We start from the raw sequence: 19,134 nt of genomic DNA on the forward strand, positions 1-19,134 counted from the left end.
GATCGAGACCAGCCTGGCCAACATGGTGAAACCCCAACTCTACTAAAAATACAAAAATTAGCCTAGTGTGGTGGTGGGCATCTGTAATCCCAGCTACTCAGGAGGCTGAGGCAGGAGAATTGCTTGAACCTGGGAGGTGGAGGTTGCAGTGAGCTGAGATCGCACCACTGCACTCTATCCTGGGCGACAGAGCCAGACTCCATCTCATAAAAAAAAAAAAAAAAAAAGGAATGTTGATGCTGTAAGAGACCACAGAGAGCAGTTCCTGCTCCCCTTTTATTGATAACAACCAGGCCCAGGTGGAGCGCAGTGGCTCATGCCTGTAATCCCAGCACTTTGGGAGGCCGAGGCGGTGGATCACCTGAGGTCAGGAGTTCGAGACCAGCCTGACCAACATGGAGAAACCCCATCTCTACTAAAAATACAAAAAGTATTAGGGTGTGGTGGCGGATGCCTGTAATCCCAGCTACTCGGGAGGCTGAGGCAGGAGAATCACTTGAACCCAGGAGGTGGAGGTTGCAGTGAGTGAGATCATGCCATTGCACTCCAGCATAGGAGACAGAGGGAGACTCCTTCTCCAAAAAAGGGAAACAAAAACAAAACAAAACAAAAAAAGGAATCAGGCCCAGAAAGAGGGAATGAGGAGCATTTTAAAAATGGCAACTGTTGCAGATCACGAGGTTAGGAGTTTGAGACCAGCCTGACTAACGTGGTAAAATCCCGTCTCTGCTAAAAATACAAAAAAAAAAAAAAAAAAAAAAATTAGCCGGGCTTGGTGGTGGGCGCCTATAATCTCAGCTATTCTGGAGGCTAAGGCAGAAGAATTGCTTGAACCCAGGAGGCGGAGGTTGCAGTGAGCCGAGACTGCGACACTGCATTCCAGTCTGGGCGACAGTGTGAGACTCCGTCTCAAAAAAAAAAAAAAAAAAAAACAGAATTAAAAATGGCAACTGCAGGCCAGGCATGGTGGTTCACACCTGTAATCCCAGCACTTTGGGAGGCCGAGGCGGGTGGATCACCGGAGCTCCAGAGTTCGAGACTAGCCTGACCAACACGGAGAAATCCTGTCTCTCCGAAAAATAGGAAATGAACTGGGCATGGTGGCAGGTGCCTGTAGTCCCAGCTACCCAGGAGGCTGAGGCAGGAGAATCGCTTGAACCCAGGAAGCAAGAGGTTGAAGTGAGCCAAGATCATACCATTGCACTCCAGCCTGGGCAACAAGAGTGAAACTCCATCTCAAAAACAAAAAATAGTCCAGGCGCGGTGGCTCATGCCTGTAATCCCACCACTTTGGGAAGCCGAGGCAGGCGAATCACTTGAGGTCAGGAGTTCGAGACCAGCCTGGTCAATGTGGAGAAACCCTGCCTCTACTGAAAATATAAAAATTAGCCAGGCGTGGGTGGCACACTTCCATAATCTCAGCTATTTGGGAGGCTGAGGCAGGAGAATCGCCTGAACCCGGGAGGCGGAGGTTGCAGTGAGCAAAGATTGCTGCTATTGCACTCCAGCCTGGGCAACAGGAGCGAGACTCTGTCTCAAAAATAAATAAATAAATAAATAAATAAATAAATAAATAAATAAATAAAAATGGCAACTGCAATCCCATTTAGAGAGTGGCTCCTCCTCTCCCCACCGCAGGAATCCTTTCGGTTCAGGTAAAGAGAAACAGCTTGTACCTTTACATTACACATTACAGGGGGTAGACACAGAAGGGCCTCAGTCACTAGCCAGTCGGAAACTGTGTGGGTGGAGGGTGGGGACTACAGCCTGCTGCATGTGCAGGCCTTCTGGATGGGATGGGGCTTGGAGGTGAGAATCTAGACTGGGTAACCCAGCAGCATGGTGAAGACTTCAAGGCGGGACAAGGCAGGGCTGTTCGGTAATGCGGTGGCCGGTGGGAGATATCCCATTGGAGCGTCCCCTCCCTTCTGCTCCCTTCCCCTCCTCTGAGGGAGACCGGTGCCTAGAAGGTCAAGGGCCCTTCAGTTTCATCTCCATCTTCCCCACAGGCCCCGGCCGGCCTGGAACGTCACTGGCCCTTGATGGGCTTTTGTAGATTAGGATTGTATTCCCACAAGGCACTGGCGTGGAGAGTAAAAAGTAGGAAATCCTTTGGTCACTGACCCACTTCCCACTTTTCATTCAATATGAAAGGAGCCCGGAGCAGGGACGTGGTGGCGCTGGTGCTGCTAAAGAGGCCTGCGTCATTCTGATCAGCCCTGGCTTCCGCGCGCTCCTTTCTCTTGCTGACTCGGCGGCCTGTTTGTCCCAGCCCTGGGCAAGAGCAGTGCTGTGGGAGGGAGCCGCCCCGGTGGCTCCTTTCCCACCGTCCTGGCCGCCTTGGGGGTCTGGTGGGGAGGGGGTGAGGGAAGTCGGGAGTGGCAACGGACTTGCAGCCATCTGGTGAAATGCAGACGCCCGGTCCGGCGCCGTGGCTCACGCCTGTAATCCTGGCACTTTAGAAGGCCGAAGTGGGTGGATCACCTGAGGTCAGGAGTTCGAGACCAGCCTGGCCAACATGGCGAAACTCCGTCTCTACTAAAAATACAAAAATTAGGCCGGGCGCGGTGGCTCACACCTGTAATCCCAGCGCTTTGAGAGGCCGAGGCGGGCGGATCACGAGGCCAGGAGTTCAAACCAGCCTGGTCAACATGGTGAAATCCTGTCTCTACTAAAAATACAAAAATTAGCTGGACGTGGTGGCTACTCGAGAGGCTGAGGCAGGAGAATCGCTTGAACTTGGGAGGTGGAGGTTGCAACGAGCCGAGATCGCACCATTGCACTCTAGCCTGGGTGGGTGACAGAGCAAGACTCCGTCTCAAAAAAAAAAAAAAAAAAAAAAAAAAAGGTACCCCGGCGTGGTGGTGGGCGCGCCGCCTGGGGCCCGAGGCGCCGTCGGGGCTCTAGGCACCCGCGGCCTGAACTGTGCGATGTGGGCAGGAGAGGTAGTGGAGGCCGGTTTCAGCCGCCGGGTTCCCCGCGGGTCTCTCTCGCCGCTGTTTGGAACCAGAAAACCTCTTCTGGAGGGCGCTGGCTGCTCTCGCCAGCTCACCAAAGGCCGCGGCACCAGAAAACCTCTTCTGGAGGGCGCTGGCTGCTCTCGCCAGCTCACCAAAGGCCGCGGCACCCACAGTGGAGCTAAGCTATCAAGAGAGGACAAATGTGGCACTTAGTAAAGGTCAAGAGACCAGAGTTCCCGCCCTGGCTCAGCCACTGACCCATGTGGGGACTTGGGCAAATCTCCAGGCCGCTGGGCCCTCTGTGCCACGAGGAGGCTGGGTTGGAGGGCCTGGAAGAGTCTTCCCAGCGGTGCAGCTCTACGGATCCATTCTAATAGAGAACCACCTCTGAGAAGGTTTTCCCCTCTACGGGAAAAACAAGTAGAGCTGGAATGCAATTTCCACCAAAGAGCAGATGGGGAGAGGAGGTGACCAGGGGTGTGGTAACAGGGAGGGGCGAGGGGAGGCACCTGGTGGTGAAGTAGTTCACAGGAGGCTAAGCGGTGTGCGGCAGGGTTCCTGAGAAGGCCTGGAAGCCAGTAAAGACTCCCTATCCCTGAAGATCTGCACTTACAAGGACTCCGAATTTACAAAGGTTCCTAGATGCCATATTGAAAAATCTTGTTTCATTGTAGGGTCTTCACAGCAAGTTCCCTTAATGCTTATATACACAATTTTATTTTATTTCTTCGGTTTTTGTTGTGTTGTTGTTGTTTTGTTTTGCTTGTTTGTTTTTGGAGACAGAGTCTCACTCTACCCCAGGCTGGAGTGCAGTGGCATGATCTCGACTCACTGCAACCTCTGCCTCCTGGGTTCAAGCGATTCTCGTCCTTCAGCCTCCCCACCTCGGCCTCCCAAAGTGCTAGGATTACAGGCATGAACCACCTCGTCCAGATTATTTCTTTGTTTTGAGACAAGGTCTCACCATATTGCCCAGGCTGGTCTGGAACTCCTGGCCTCAAGTGATCCTCCCGCTTCAGCCTCCCAAACTGCTGGGATTACAGATGTAAGCCACTGCATCTGGGATATATATACACACACATATATACACACACACACACACACACAAATATATATACATATATAAAAAATATATACACATATATAAATATATACAAATATATATACATATATAAAATACATATACACATATAAATATATGCACATATATAAACATACATATATACATATACATATATATACACACACACACACAGATATATAGATATATATTTGAGATGAGATCGCACTGTGTTGCCCAGGCTGGTCTTGAGCTCCTGGGCTCAACCAGTCCTCCCACTTCAGCCTCTCAAGTAGCTGAGACTACAAGTGGGTGCCACTACATCTGGCTTCCCTTAATATATTTTAAATTATTCAACAATCCCATTCCACCCCTACCCCCCCCCCCATATCCACTCTGGCTACACTTCCATTGATTTTTTTAGATGGGGGTCTCACTATGTTTCCCAGGCTGGTCTCAAACTCCTGGCCTCAGGTGATCCTCCTGCCTTGGCCTCCCAAAGTGCTGGGATTATAGGTGTGATTCTTCCGCCCGCCCCCCAAGATGGAATCTCACTCTGTCATACAAGCTGGAGTGCAGTGGTGCGATCTTGGCTCACTGCAACCTCTGCCTCCTGGGTTCAAGCAATTCTCTGCCTCAGCCTCCTGAGTAGCCAGGATTACAGGTGCCTGCCACCACGCCCAACTAATTTTTGTATTTTTAGTAGAGATGGGGTTTCGCCATGTTGGCCAGGCCGGTCTCGAACTCTTGACCTCAGGTGATCCATCCACCTCGGCCTCCCAAAGTGCTGGGATTACAGGTGTAACCCACCGTGCCTGGCCAGGCATGATTCTTAAAAGGAGGCTGGGCTGGCCCAAGGTACCCAAATGAAGACTTTGGGGACTATGGGAGGGTGGGTGGAGTGGGTAGGGGGTGGGCCAGGGGACCAGGATTTCATCTTTGTTGAACGATGAGGATTTCCCTTAGTCTTTTAGGGGCCTTGAACTGACAGGGACTGAAAACCTCTTTAAATAGCATTTGCCACATTTCATCCCATTTCTTATTTACTTCTAATGTTTTCGTAACTTCTCTAGGCAGCCAAGCAGCTTAAGGGATTCTGGTTTGAGGTTCTCCTATGTGGATGGACTTTGCCTGTTTCCAGGTAGGGCCAGGGCAGAGGCCTAGAGTATCCTTCCTTCCCTCAAGCCCTCGCACGCTGACCTGGGTGCTGCTGCTGGAGGTACCCTCAAGCCAACGGGCATTGAGCTTTGCTGCAGAGAAGGCAGCCTGCCTTGGGCTCCCTGAGTCCAGGGTGTGCCCAGGCATCCCTGGCTTTCTGTCACTTTTTCTTTTCTTTTCTTTTTTTTTTTTTTTTTTTACACCTTCCAAACTAGTCTTTAGGCCTCTCCTGGTTGGCCTTTGGTGACAAGCAGACTGTTTTCATTCAGTCTCCCTCACCACCAAGACTGGCAGTGGTCTGGGTGGATGAGGCAGGTGGAATCTCCTTTGATAGAGGACACTAAAGCTCAGAGCCCTCAGGTGACAGGTGAAAAGGCATGCCAGGAAGTCAGTGACAGAGCCCAAAGCCTCTATCTTGTCCCTTTCTTCCAGCCTTACCTCCCACTCCATCTCATCTCCCTTCTGTTACTTATTAGTAGACATGCAATACATGTACATGAAAGTTTCTGCTGAGGCAGGAGCCCACTGGGCCACAGGCCCTGCTCAGGCATGTTGCCGCACATAGGTGGGTATTAAGGAGAAAATCTGGCTGTGAGGAACCTCCATTGGTGGGTAGGCGGCTGGGGGGATGGGGAGGAGCAGGGAGCCATCTTGGATCTCTGTCACTCAGCGATGTCATAGTCATGTTCTATGAGTTCATGTTCTGACAATGACCAGTTTGGAGTTTAGCTTCAGACCAAGTGCTTCAACTCCATATAAGAGGTAGCTTTCTCGAGAGCAGAGATCGAAATATTTCCTATGCAAAGGATGGAAATACTTCCTGCGCGTAAGCGCAATCCTTTCATCATTCGAAGTATGTGGGGAGAAATAGATGATCAATGGGCAGCTTTGGGGCAGTGGGGTGGGGAAGCATGGGTCTTGAGGGTGGTATCTGGGTGCCAGTTTAGGTTGGGAGATGCTCTTATTTCTCTGGTTTGTCCTTGAAGCTGCTGCCTCTGGGAATGCCCTGGGTGTACCCATACATGAGTACGAGCATACATGTGCTGCTTGTGAGTTGGCATGGGCTTGTGTGACCCTTGTCATCCATCCAAGGGCGCACCACTCTGATTCCCCCACCATGGTGCCTGCCAACTGTGCCAAGTGTCACTTGCCACGGTGGGCAGTTGCTGGACCCCAACTTGGATCCCTGGTCTAGAAAGGCCTGGCAACCTTGAGAGGCTAGGGTGCTCTGGCAGAGGGCAGGTATTGGTCAGATCGCTTGTGGAAACCCTGCTCCCCTCTAGGCCTTGTGGAGACAGGGGAAGAGGGAGTGGCTCGGGCAGGTCAGGCCCTGGGAACCTGGTTGTAGAAGGAGCAGGGAGGGGCTGTCTGGAGAAAAGGCCTGGCCTGCCATGAACTCTCTGAAGTGTGAGGGATTACCCTATGAGGCGATGTTGACCTTAAGGCTCAGAGGTGGCTGAAGATGGAAGGAACTGCCATGAAGGAAGATGGTAAGCTCCCTATGACTGGTGGTATGCAAGCAGAAGGCAGGCAACCACTCAGCTGGTTCTAACAGGATAGAGGGATGGATGAGGTGGCCTTATGGAAAATTCATGTTCTGGTGGGGCTTATTTCTGAATATAGGACTCATAAATAGCTGGATTTCTTGGCCTTTCAAAGAAAAGAAAAACCAAACTCATGACATCTCTTCCTTTGCATTATTTTCTCCAACCTTCAATCTTTAAACTGCTCTTTTTCTCACCCTTTCATTCTTTCCAGGCAAGGGTCCTCAGATACTTTCTTTCCAAATAGGGCTGATACTTGTATTTGAAGTGGAATATTTCTTCCTTGCGTGGGACTGTCCTATGCGATGTAGGATATTTAGTATCCCTGGCCGTTTCTTCCTCTTATTGAATTCCAGCAACACCTGCCAGTCATCCAGGCACAGGCCCCACTAATTTCAGAACATCCCTTACAGATGTGACACTGAGGCTCCTACACTTTGAAAAACATTGCCTGAATCCCCAAAGAAGTGACTAGCTCAAGGTCATACCACCAGCTAGTGGCAAAGTGGAGATCAAGTCAAATCCCATTCATTCATTCATTCGCTCATTCATTCGCGAAGCTTTAATTCTTCGCTCTAGGGTGTGTCAGGAGAGTAGAGGGAATGAGGGCCTGAACCGAGGCAGAGAAGAGGGTAAGAAGAAAAGTATTATTCTTTGCCCACAAAACTACAATTTCTCACAAATTCTCTGCTCTTGCCAAATTTTGTTTTCCTCTTTTAGCCCGTCGGTTCCGCAATTTCGGGCGCAAATAAAGACTTTCTGGCATTTAGTGGAAAGAGCCTAGTTGAGCACGATCCGCAGAAGCGGAATCAGGTGCCTTTCGGGTGGGCAGCGGGATCCGAGGGCCAAATCCCGAGGTCTTGGCGAGGAAGCAGCTGCCCTCCGCCAGGCATCGAGGAGCGAGCTGCAGCCGCGTTTCTCTCGCGGCGCAGCAGCCGAACCGGGTAGAGGTGGTCTACCATCGTTCCTCCGTGGTGGGCCCGGAGGTGTTTCCCCGGGCAGGGGAGCTGACTGGAGGCCAGGGGCGCCCAGGCCGCGGTGCGGCGGGAGCAGAGGGCAGCGCAAAGGCGCTGGACTTCACCTTCCCACGCCAGAGGCCGAGGCCTCTGGGAATCGCAGGGCCACCTCTTCAAAGCCCTTGGCGATCCCAGCTCTGTCCGCGGAGGGGGCTGGCGAGGTGGGCGGGGCGGGCAGGCGAGACTAGGTCTTTCCCTGTTTGGCCTCCGTAGCCGGCGCCGGCGGGTCGTTCTGTTTGAATGAATGATCCCAGCAGCCGCGCCCAATGGGCGTCCGCGCCTGCTTAATATGCATGAGGCCCGCAGCCAATGGCCAGGCGAGGAGGCTGTTTTAAACGGCAGAGCCCGCTGGCCAATCAGGCGGCTCTCGTGGAGGCAGCTAGCGCGAGGCTGGGGAGCGCTGAGCCGCGCGTCGTGCCCTGCGCTGCCCAGACTAGCGAACAATACAGGTACGTCTCGCACCGCCCGCTCCCGCCGCCGCCGCCGCCGCCGCAGCGCCCGCACAACTTTCCGGCCCGCGCCGCCGCGAGCGCGCCCTGCCGCTGCCTCCCCCTGCCTCTACTCCCCGCTCCCTTCCCGCCCCCTCCACCTTCCCTCCTGCTAGGCGGCCGGGAAGGAAGAAGCAATTCAGGTGTTTCAACTTTTCCAACGCGTTCCCCAAGCTCCCTGCTTTCGGGGGTCGGTTCCCTCGGCGGGCGCCAGCCCGTAGCGACCCCAGGGGCCGCAGCCGGGAACCCAGGGCCCCCGAGGCCAGATGTTCGGGCAGCTGCGGCTGCGGCGGCGGGGCGAGCAGAGGGGCGGCTGCGGGCTCATGGGCTCGGGCGGCGCGCGTCCCGACGCTGGGCGGCGGCAGCGGGAAGGGGGCCGGGAGCTTCCCGGCCCGCGACGGACTCCGCTGGGGGGCGGGCGGCCGGTGCCCGCCGCGGCCGGGGGCCGCCGCGCGGGCAAACTTCGCTCCTGGGCTCGGCCCGGTGCCGCGCGGGCCCGCAGGCTACGCCGCTGGCTCTGCGTTAACATGGCCGTCGCGGAGCGCCCGGCGGCCCGGAGGGGCGCGGGCCGGCCGCCCCGCGCTCGCCTCCCGCCCCCCGGGCGCCGCCGCCGCCGCTAACATGGCTGGCACGGCGCTGGCCTCCGGCGAGGGCAGGGGAGGCGGGCGGAGCGGGCGGCGGGGCGCCCGGCGGGCTCAGGCCTCGGCCCCGGCGCCCGCGGCCAGGGGCGGGCGGCGCGGAGGGCCGGGGGCGCCGCCGCGGGCCCTGGAGCGGCCGAGCGTCATGGCTGCACGGGCGCCTTTGTTATCCCGAGGAGTGCGCCCCGCGCCGGGGGGCGGGGAGGTCCGGCCCGGGCCCCCGAGCCCCCGGGCGGCCCGGGCGGGGCGGGGCGGGGCGGGGTGGGGGCCGACGGGCGGGCGGCGGCGGCGGGGCCCGGGCCGCTTTGTTCGCCGCCGTCGCCGCCGCCCGCGCCGGCCGCGCGCGGATCAGCCATTTTAGCGAGTGGGACTCCGAGGTGCGGCGGACGCCGCCACCAGTGCCGCGGCTGCCGCCGGCCCGGCCGCACACCCCCCGCGCGCCACCACCGCCGCCGCCCCCGGCCCCGCGCGTTCCCCGGGGATGACAGCGGCGGATTTCAGGGGCACTTTCTTTCATCAGGAGGCTTTTGACAAAATGGAAGGTGAATTACGGGTGTCCCGGTGACCCGGCGCGGGGGCCGAGGCGGGCTGCCTGCTGCCGGCCGGGACTCCCCGGCTCCCGGTCCCGCCCCGCCCGGGCCGCCGCTGCGGGGCTCTGTTGGGCAGCCTCGCGGGCGGCTGCTGCCAAGGGGAGCGCTTTAGTTTTACATGATGACCTTGGGTGTGGGAAAAGGAAAAGATGGCGGGAAGCTGGGGGGTGGGACAGGGACGATGACATGCCGCAGCTGCATTTTTATTTGGAAACTTTGGAGAAAGTGTTCTGGGCTGGACCTGCTTTCTGGGTTACAGATGAGCACGACTAGCCCTTTTGATACACCCTCCCCCTTTAGATAGTGATGAAGTGATGAATTGAACTAATAATACGGGGATACCTGCTCACTTTCCAGATCTCCCGTGTTGTAAAGCCATTTTTTAATAAGCCAAAACGCATCAACAATAGTGACAATTTCAGATATCCCCTACATACAGTTCTCCTGCTTTGGTCTTGTGTTCAGCAGTGGTAAGAGTTGTTGTTTTTAATTGCGTAACAGCAGATGACCAGATAGTCTTCAGTCATAGATTTCAAGCTTCCATCACCCCCACCAAATGTGTCCTCTCTGTGCCCTTCCCACTTTGTGATTGTAGTTTCCAAAACGCAGCAGTTCTGTAAACGTAACGCTGAGTACCCTACTTGGGTCGGCTCCATTTGAAGAACTTGATCGCTCTTGAGAAGTAACTCGCAAACCAGCGCGCTTCGTGCTGGTCAAAAGTTAAATGACAAGCGACAGTGAAGCTGATTTCTTTCCCACTCTGGCTTCTGCCACTGGTGTCGGGCACTGGGGGAAGGGGACTTCCTAATAGCAAGTGTAGTTTTAATTTTGCTCTGCCTTTGGTACATCTTGTAGTTCTTGTCAATTCCTCCTTACTTTTCCTCATTGTATTTCTTTGTTTCTCTTCTGTCACAGTCAGGATGGCTAAAGGTGACCCGAAGAAACCAAAGGGCAAGATGTCTGCTTATGCCTTCTTTGTGCAGACGTGCAGAGAAGAACATAAGAAGAAAAACCCAGAGGTCCCTGTTAATTTTGCAGAATTTTCCAAGAAGTGCTCTGAGAGGTGGAAGGTATTTTTCTTTTGTACCCTTCAAACTAGTCTTAGTTGGGTTTCTCACTTTGGGGTTACTTACCTTCAGAGTTTCTCCCAGATGGCTGCTTGCTTCCTCTTTTACTTTTACTTAGAATCATTTTGCTTAAGAATTTTGTGTGTGTGCTTTTATTTTTTTAAGGCCCTGCACAGGTTTCAGGCCTTTACCTACCCCCTTTTGCAAGTGGTTCTAGCAACTGCCACTTAAATCACAAGAAACTGAATAGGTATATGTCACTGCATCGAGGGATTTAACGAGTCCTGTTCTTTGCAGACGATGTCCGGGAAAGAGAAATCTAAATTTGATGAAATGGCAAAGGCAGATAAAGTGCGCTATGATCGGGAAATGAAGGATTATGGACCAGCTAAGGGAGGCAAGAAGAAGAAGGATCCTAATGCTCCCAAAAGGCCACCGTAAGTGACTATAGGATTCAGGATAACAATTAATACCTTTTCTTCTGCTTGGAGGATTTGGTTTTTTGGTCGTCCTGTATTTCATTTCAAAATGAAATATTTTTTAAAAGATACTTAAAAGATGGCGATACCTCTGCAAACCATTCTGTACTTGGGCTTTACAATGCAGTGCCAGCGTTGTCTGTGGTTAAGGCTGAGGTGTTTGTGGGCTGTGCGTGCACATTCACAGTGGTTGTCTATTGGCCTTTCCATTGTGAAGGAGACACCCCAGTTTTGGTTGTCAGGGTCCTTGAAGTATGTTCTTTATGCCTTTCCCAGTAATTGAAGGACTGAGACAGTACTGTGTGTGTGTATATATATATATATGCGCGTGTATATATACGCGTATATATTATATATGCATATATACACACATACACACACACACACACATATATATATATGTATTTGAGATGCAGTTTCGCTCTTGTTGCTGAGGCTGGAGTGCAAGGTGTGATCTCGGCTCACTGCGACCTCTGCCTCCTGGGTTCAAGTGATTCTCCTGCCTCAGCCTCCCGAGTAGCTGGGATTACAGGCATGCACCACCATGCCCGGCTAATTTTTTAATATTTTTAGCAGAGACGGGGTTTCTCCATGTTGGTCAGGCTGGTCTGAAACTCCGAACCTCAGGTGATCCGCCCGCCTCGGCCTCCCAAAGTGCTGGAATTACAAGCGTGAGCCACTGCGCCTGGCCTAGCACCATATATTTTTCTAACCTTATACATTTGAGAACCTACAACTGTGTAGCATTGTATGTGGTATCATAGATTACTTCACTTTAGGGAGAAGTCATAGTGGTAGGAGGGAGTGCTACTCAGGAATGTGGGATTTCAACTTAAACTCACATTTTTGTGGTTTCTCATGTAATTTATGTAATTCTTCCAAGGTCTGGATTCTTCCTGTTCTGTTCAGAATTCCGTCCCAAGATCAAATCCACAAACCCTGGCATCTCTATTGGAGATGTGGCAAAAAAGCTGGGTGAGATGTGGAATAATTTAAATGACAGTGAAAAGCAGCCTTACATCACTAAGGCAGCAAAGCTGAAGGAGAAGTATGAGAAGGTAAGGTGGGGCTGGTAACCTGGACTGGTGAACAGGCAGTGGCTCTGGTATCAGTAGGTTGCAGGGCATGTTGCAGCTTTGCTGGCCTGAGTACTTAGCATAGCACTCAAGGGCCCATCCCCCTGCAAGGTAGCTATGGGTGCTGGTGTTCATGCTTTTTTTTTTTTGACAGGTCTTTGTTTTGGGAACAACTTCAGGCTTGAAAAATTTTGCTTACTCTTTAAGAGAAAAAAAACCGATAACAGAGGATTTGATAGTGCTACTAATGTAACTTGAAGGACACTTGAACACCCATTACCTTTTAAATTCGAATGGCTAAGAACCGAATTCATATATGGAAACATACTTCAAATATATATGGCAGCAGCACTGTCTTAACTTGATTTCAATTCCTGTCCTCTTACCTGAGATGTAGACTGCATGTTTCTACTTTCTGTTAAAACAGCCGCATACTCATTTGAAATGTGTCCCTGTTCCTCTAGGATGTTGCTGACTATAAGTCAAAAGGAAAGTTTGATGGTGCAAAGGGTCCTGCTAAAGTTGCCCGGAAAAAGGTGGAAGAGGAAGATGAAGAAGAGGAGGAGGAAGAAGAGGAGGAGGAGGAGGAGGAGGAGGATGAATAAAGAAACTGTTTATCTGTCTCCTTGTGAATACTTAGAGTAGGGGAGCGCCGTAATTGACTCATCTCTTATTTGAGAAGTGTCTGTTGCCCTCATTAGGTTTAATTACAAAATTTGATCACGATCATATTGTAGTCTCTCAAAGTGCTCTAGAAATTGTCATTGGTTTACATGAAGTGGCCATGGGTGTCTGGAGCACCCTGAAACTGTATCAAAGTTGTACATATTTCCAAACATTTTTAAAATGAAAAGGCCCTCTTCGTGTTCTCCTCACTCTGTGCACTTTGCTGTGGGTGTGACAAGGCATTTAAAGATGCTTCTGGCTTTTGTTTTTTAATTTGTAAGGTGGTGTTAACTATGGTTATTGGCTAGAAATCCTGAGTTTTCAACTGTATATATCTATAGTTTGTAAAAAGAACAAAACAACCAAGACAAACTCTTGATGCTCCTTGCTCGGCGTTGAGGCTGTGGGGAAGATGCCTTTTGGAGGGGCTGTAGCTCAGGGCGTGCACTGTGAGGCTGGACCTGTTGACTCTGCAGGGGCATCCATTTAGCTTCAGGTTGTCTTGTTTCTGTATATAGTGACATAGCATTCTGCTGCCATCTTAGCTGTGGACAGAGAGGTCAGCTGGCATGAGAATTTTTTTTTTAAGTGCGGTAGTTTTTAAACTTTGTTTTTAAACAAACTGTAGAACTCTTCATTGTCAGCAAAGCAAAGAGCCACTGCATCAATGAAAGTTCAAGAACCTCCTGTACTTAAATATGATTTGCAACGTTCTGTTATTTTTTTTTGTATGTTTAGAATGCTGAAATGTTTTTGAAGTTAAATAAACAGTATTACATTTTTAAAACTGTTCTCTATTATAACAGTCAATTTCTGACTCAGCAGTGAACAAACCCCCTTTCCATTGTATTTGGAGACTGGCCTCCCTATAAATGTGGTAGCTTCTTTTATTACTCAGTGGCCAGCTCACTTAGGGCTGAGATGGAGAGGGCTACTTGAAGCTGCTGTGTGGTTTTGTTTGTGTCTGAGTGGCATTCAGATGAAGTCTGGAGGAGCTAAGAAAAGGACATAGGCAAGGGTCAGTAGCCTTCCAAGGTATAGGAAGGTGGGTGATTAGGACTAAGGCTATCTAGGTTTAACTGTTGTCCCACCTCTACCCCCTATTTTGTGGGGCCAAATGTATTGCTAAACAGCAATTTCAGAGTGTATGGTGTGTCAAAAATTCAGGCCTGATTTTTTTTTCTCGTTCACCCCTATTCCCCCCCCCCGCCGCCCCGTGCTCCTGGCACATACCACATTATTTGTGGTGCCCAACATTTGGGATCTTGAGCCTGCTGCTGGTCTCCTGGATGCCAGTGAGGGTATGTGGGATGGGGTGGTGGGGTAGGGGACAGTATCCATTTTTTTGCTCCTACTTTACTCCTTCAAAACACCAAACACCCCAGGGAAGATTACAGGCTCCATCTTGGGCCACCTGAGCTATGGGGCAGGCTAATGGAATCAAACATTTCTAAGCACTAAATGTATCATGAAAAGTTGAATGGCCTACTCATAAAGTTTAGCTCATTCACTGGAAATGTAGATTGATGTTCAATGTTAAACTGGAAGAAGCTTGGTTTGTGTGTCAGTAGATATATTAGTGGGTAGTGTAACATTTTATCCAGGTTGGGGTGTGGGGAGATGGCCACAGTAGCAAGCGGTGACACTACCATTTTGAAGGCTGATATGTATATACATCATTACTTTCTGTAGCAATGAAAGATACAGTACTGTGTTGTGGGTGAGTGTTGCTATTGCCCAGCATTAATATTTGGGTGTGTATGTTTGAGGCTATGAGACACGCAGGAGTGTTTTTGTGGTATTAATTTTAAGAGAAAGCAGCTTTTTCTTAAAATTCACTGTTCAGAAACTTGCATGTCTGGAGGTGGTGTCCTCTCCACCCTGTCGGGTCCTGGATGAGTACAAGTTATGGTCATGGTCACAGCCTGATATCTATGTATTCATAGCCATTCCCTCTCCCATCAGAACTGTTTGTCCTGAATGTGTGCTCTAGTTCTAGAAAATGACCACTAATTTAAAAAACTCGGTTGTGAGGTTTGCCCAGAAGCGCTTGCTCCAGAATTGCCCCTCCTGCTTCAGCCATGTCCTTGTCACTTGGCATTCTAAGCTAAAGCTTTAGCTTCCCAATTCATGATGTGCTAGGCCAAGATTCGGGAGCTGTTGCCAGCCTCGTCAAATATGGAAGAGAAACCTGTAGTCAAAAGGGAGTGATTTGTTAAGTGGTGCCTGTCTATCTCGTATCTAGATGTACCAAGCAGGGAAGGGCAAAGGATGGAAAGGGGTAACTTGTGCTTCCAAAGTAGCTAAGCAGAAGTGGGGAAGCAGTTTGGCCAAATGATCTTTGATTAGGCAAACACTGAGTTTTAAAGAGGCCATCAAGTTGAGGCCACTTGGTCCATTAGCTGATGCAGCAAGATCACTACTCAACGTTTTCACACTGTCACAAGATTGCTCCTCTAATGGAATAATGCCCTAGTTTCTCTGAGATGCGGTAAGTGGTATGATGTTACCTAAGGCTTAGGCTTAGCTTGATTTCTGGGCCCACTATATGTGTTCTTAAGATGCCAACCTGTTGCTTTTTTTTTTTTCCTCCATTTAAAAGGATAGTACCTACTCCCTCTAACCACCTCACCCCATTCTTGAATGACGTTTTATCCTTCGGAAAGAACAAGGCTGTGATGTAGTGACTATTGTCTGTGTCTCTGTGTGTCTGTTCTTGTCACAAATGTATTTGGGGACGTTGGATGCATTCATTTTCTGTAATAAAGTTTCTTAATCGCTCTTCCCAAAAAGTAATCAGTGGGCTGTCTGCAATCTGTTTGAGATACTGAACCTCTGTACTTTTTGGTTGATTATCAAGGTTTTAGAAGTACAAACTTTGTGGTAACCATAGATCTGAACTGCTAACATTTAGTGGAATGATACCATCAAAATGACGCAAGTGTTAAGGACTCCAAAGCCCCAAGATCAACCTCCTGGCCGGAGGCATAAGGAGGAGTTGGCTCTGAAGCCCTGGACCAGGATAAATAGGCAATTTGCAGGATGCTGACGAGCTACTGTTTGATAAAGTGGTTGAGTACTTGTAATCAGCCAGCCCTGACCACCAGGGCTCCTCGAGGCCAAGGGTCTGAGCTTAGTTGGCTGACTCAGCCATGCCCAAGAAGGAGTTCTGGATGAGAGCCATGGGGACTGCTTGCTGTTCTTGGCTCCCAGCTCAGTTTTCTGTGGAGCCCAAGGCTACATGGGAAGGAAAGGCCATTGAGCCAGCTTGGTAGCCCCAAGCTTCCCTTACTGCTTCAACCAGAGCAGCCTCCCCTGCTGTTTTATATGTGGGGCATCCTACGATTTCAGCTTTCAAAAGAAGCTGGAATACCATATCAATAAAAGGAAAAAGACACTTGATCATCTCAATAGACACAAAAACCTTGACAAACACTTTCATGATAAAAACGAGTAGAAGGGAACTTCCTCAACCTGATATAGGACGTTTAGGAAAACCCGTGGGTTTATTCATCATTGTATTAGAAGTTCTAGCCAGGGCAATTAGGCAAGAGAAAAAGAGAAAGCATCCAGACTGAAATTGAGAAGACAAAGCTATGTCTATATGTAGATGATATGATCTTGTATACAGATAACCGTAAAGAATCTCCAAATAAAACTGCTAAAAAATGAATTCATCAGCTGCAGTATACAAGATTAACATACAAAAACTAGTAGTGCTATGTACCAGTCACGAACAATATGAAATTAAGAAAACAATTCTCTTAAATATCTACAATAACATCAGAAAGAATAAAATATTTAGGGATGAACAATATAAGTGCAAAACTTACATGGGGAAAAGTACAAAATATTAAGGAAATAGACATTCCACGTTCATGAATGGGAAGGGTTAATATTGTTGAGATGGCAATGCTGAAATTGATCTAACGCAATCCTATCAGAATCCCAGCTGGCTTCCTCTAGTAGAAATCAGGCTGATTCTAAACGTCACATAGAAATTCAAGAGATGCAGGAGATACCCAGATCAATCTTGAAAACAGTTGGAGGATTCACATTTCTTGATTTCAAAACTATTAAATTTTTTTTTTTTTTTTTTTTGAGACAGAGTCTTGCTCTGTTGCCCAGGCTGTTGTGCAGTGGTACAATCACAGCTCATTGCAGCCTCAACCACCCAGGCTCAAGGGATCCTTCACCTCATCCTCCCAGGTAACTGGGACTACAAGTGTGCACCACTGCACCTGGCTAATTTATTTATTTATTTATTTTTAGAGATAGGGTCTCACTATGTTGCCCAGGCTGGTCACAAACTTCTGAACTCAATTGATCCTCCTGCCTTGACCTCCCAAAGTGTAGGGATTACAGCACACCTGTGAGCCACCACACCTGGCCTGATTTGAAAACTTGTAACAAAGCCAGGTGCGGTGGCTCACGCCTGTAATCCCAGCACTTTGGGAGGCCAAGGCAGGTGGGTCACTTAGGGTCAAGTGTTTGAGACCAGCCTGGCCAACATGATGAAACCCCATCTCTACTAAAAAAAAAAAAAAAAAAAAAAAAAAAAAAAAAAAAATTCCGGGCATAGTGGCGCGTGCCTGTAGTCCCAGCTACTCTGGCCAGAGGCCGAGGCAGGAGAATCACTTGAACCCAGGAAGCAGAGGTTGTGGTGAGCCAAGACTATGGCCACTGCACTCCAGCCTGGGCAACAGAGTGAGTGAGACTCTGTCTCAAAAAACAAAAACCAAAACTTACAATAAGGCTACAGTAATCAAGACGGTATAGTACCAGCATAAGGGCAGACATATACGCCAATACAATTGTGAGTCCAGAAATGAACCCAGACATTTGTGGCCAACTGATTTTTCAATAGAGATAAAAATAACATTCAATGGGGGAAATAATTTTCAACAAATGATGTTGGGACAACTGGATATCCATGTGCAAAGGAATGAATTTTGACCCTTCCGTCATAGTGCATTCAAAAATCAATTCAAAATAGATTAAAGACCCAAATGTAAGAGCTACAACTATAAAATTCTTAGTAGGAAACATAAGTGTGAATTTCATGACCGTGGATTTGGCAATGGTTTCTTAGGACACCAAAAGCACATGCAACTAAAGAAAACAATAGATAAGTTGAACTTCATTAAAATTAAAACAAAAACTTTTGTGCTTCAAACGGTACCACCAGGAAAGTGAAAAGACAACCTTTACAAAATGGGGGAAAATATTTGCACATCGTATATCCTATAGGGATCTAATATTCAAAATATATAAGGAACTATTACAACTCAGCAATAAAAAGACAACCCAATTTAAAAAATGAGCAAAATATCTTAACAGATATTTCTCAAAAAAAGATGTATAAATGGCCAATAAACACATGAAAAGATCCTCAGCATCATTAGTCATCAAGAAATTTAAATCAAGACTATAATAAGATACCGCTGAACACCCACTAGGATGGTTATAATAATGATAAAAAAGGGAGCTCTTTCCTTTCGCTGCTGCGACTACAGCCATGAGTATGCTCAGGCTTCAGAAGAGGCTCCCCTGTAGTGTCCTCCACTGTGGCAAGAAGAAGGTCTGGTTAGACCCCAATAAGACCAATGAAATCGCCAATGCCAACTTCCATTAGCAGATCCGGAAACTGATCAAAGATGGGCTGATCATCTCCAAGCCTGTGACGGTCCATTCCCGGGCTTGATGCCAGAAAAACACCTTGGCAGAAAAACACCTGCCCTTGGAAGGGCAGGCACATAGGCATAGATAAGCAAAAGGGTACAGCCAATGCCCGAATGCCAGAGAAGGCCATGTGGATGAAGAGAATGAGGATTCTGGGCTGGCTGCTCAGAAGATACCGTGAATCTAAGAAGATTGATCACTACATGTATCACAGCCTGTACCTGAAGGTGCAGGGGAATGTGTTCACAAACAGGTGGATTCTCATGGAACACAGCCACAAGCTGAAGGCAGACAAGGCCCACAAGAAGCTCCTGGCTGACCAGGCACGCAAGCGCAGTGAAGGCGCCTCCAGGCCAAGAAGGAGGAGATCATCGAGACTTTGTCCAAGGAGGAAGACACCAAGAAATAAAAGCTCCCCTTTTGTCTGTTCATACTGACCTCCGTGATTACATAGATCAGCCATTAAAATAAAACAAGCCTTTATCTGCTTGCCAAAAAAAAAAAAAAAAGATAAAAAAGGAAAATAACTAGTATTGGTGAGGATGTAGAGAAATTACAGTCCTGGTACATTGGAGGTGGGAATGTAAAATGGTGCAATCGCTATGGGAAACAGCTTGGAGATTTCTCAATAAGTTAAACATAGAATTACCATATGACTCATCAGGTCCACTCCTAGGTATACACCCAAAATAACTGAAAGCAGGTATTCG

The 19,134-nt window shown here is 49.3% G+C and overlaps 1 protein-coding gene and 1 pseudogene across 3 annotated transcripts; both read left to right on the forward strand.

The window, feature by feature from the left end:
• The first annotated feature begins 8,096 nt into the window (after positions 1-8,096).
• Positions 8,097-15,534, forward strand: HMGB3 (high mobility group box 3). Of its 3 annotated transcripts, none has more exons than XM_045383339.3 (5): positions 8,097-8,369; positions 10,370-10,524; positions 10,819-10,958; positions 11,884-12,058; positions 12,541-15,534. In XM_045383339.3, exons 2-5 carry the CDS (start codon positions 10,375-10,377, stop codon positions 12,679-12,681), a joined length of 606 nt encoding a protein of 201 aa, XP_045239274.2. In that variant the 5' UTR covers positions 8,097-8,369; positions 10,370-10,374; the 3' UTR covers positions 12,682-15,534. The 3 variants fall into 3 exon arrangements, with proteins under 3 accessions (XP_045239274.2, XP_005594885.3, XP_045239273.1); XM_005594828.5 differs by having other exon boundaries at positions 8,097-8,187; XM_045383338.3 differs by lacking the exon at positions 8,097-8,369 and adding an exon at positions 9,172-9,406.
• Positions 15,535-18,226: 2,692 nt separating this feature from the next.
• On the forward strand, positions 18,227-18,888 carry LOC102122901 (large ribosomal subunit protein eL19-like; annotated as a pseudogene).
• Positions 18,889-19,134: the final 246 nt, after the last annotated feature.

Source organism: Macaca fascicularis, chromosome X (assembly GCF_037993035.2).
Source record: "Macaca fascicularis isolate 582-1 chromosome X, T2T-MFA8v1.1".
NCBI lineage: Eukaryota > Metazoa > Chordata > Mammalia > Primates > Cercopithecidae > Macaca > Macaca fascicularis.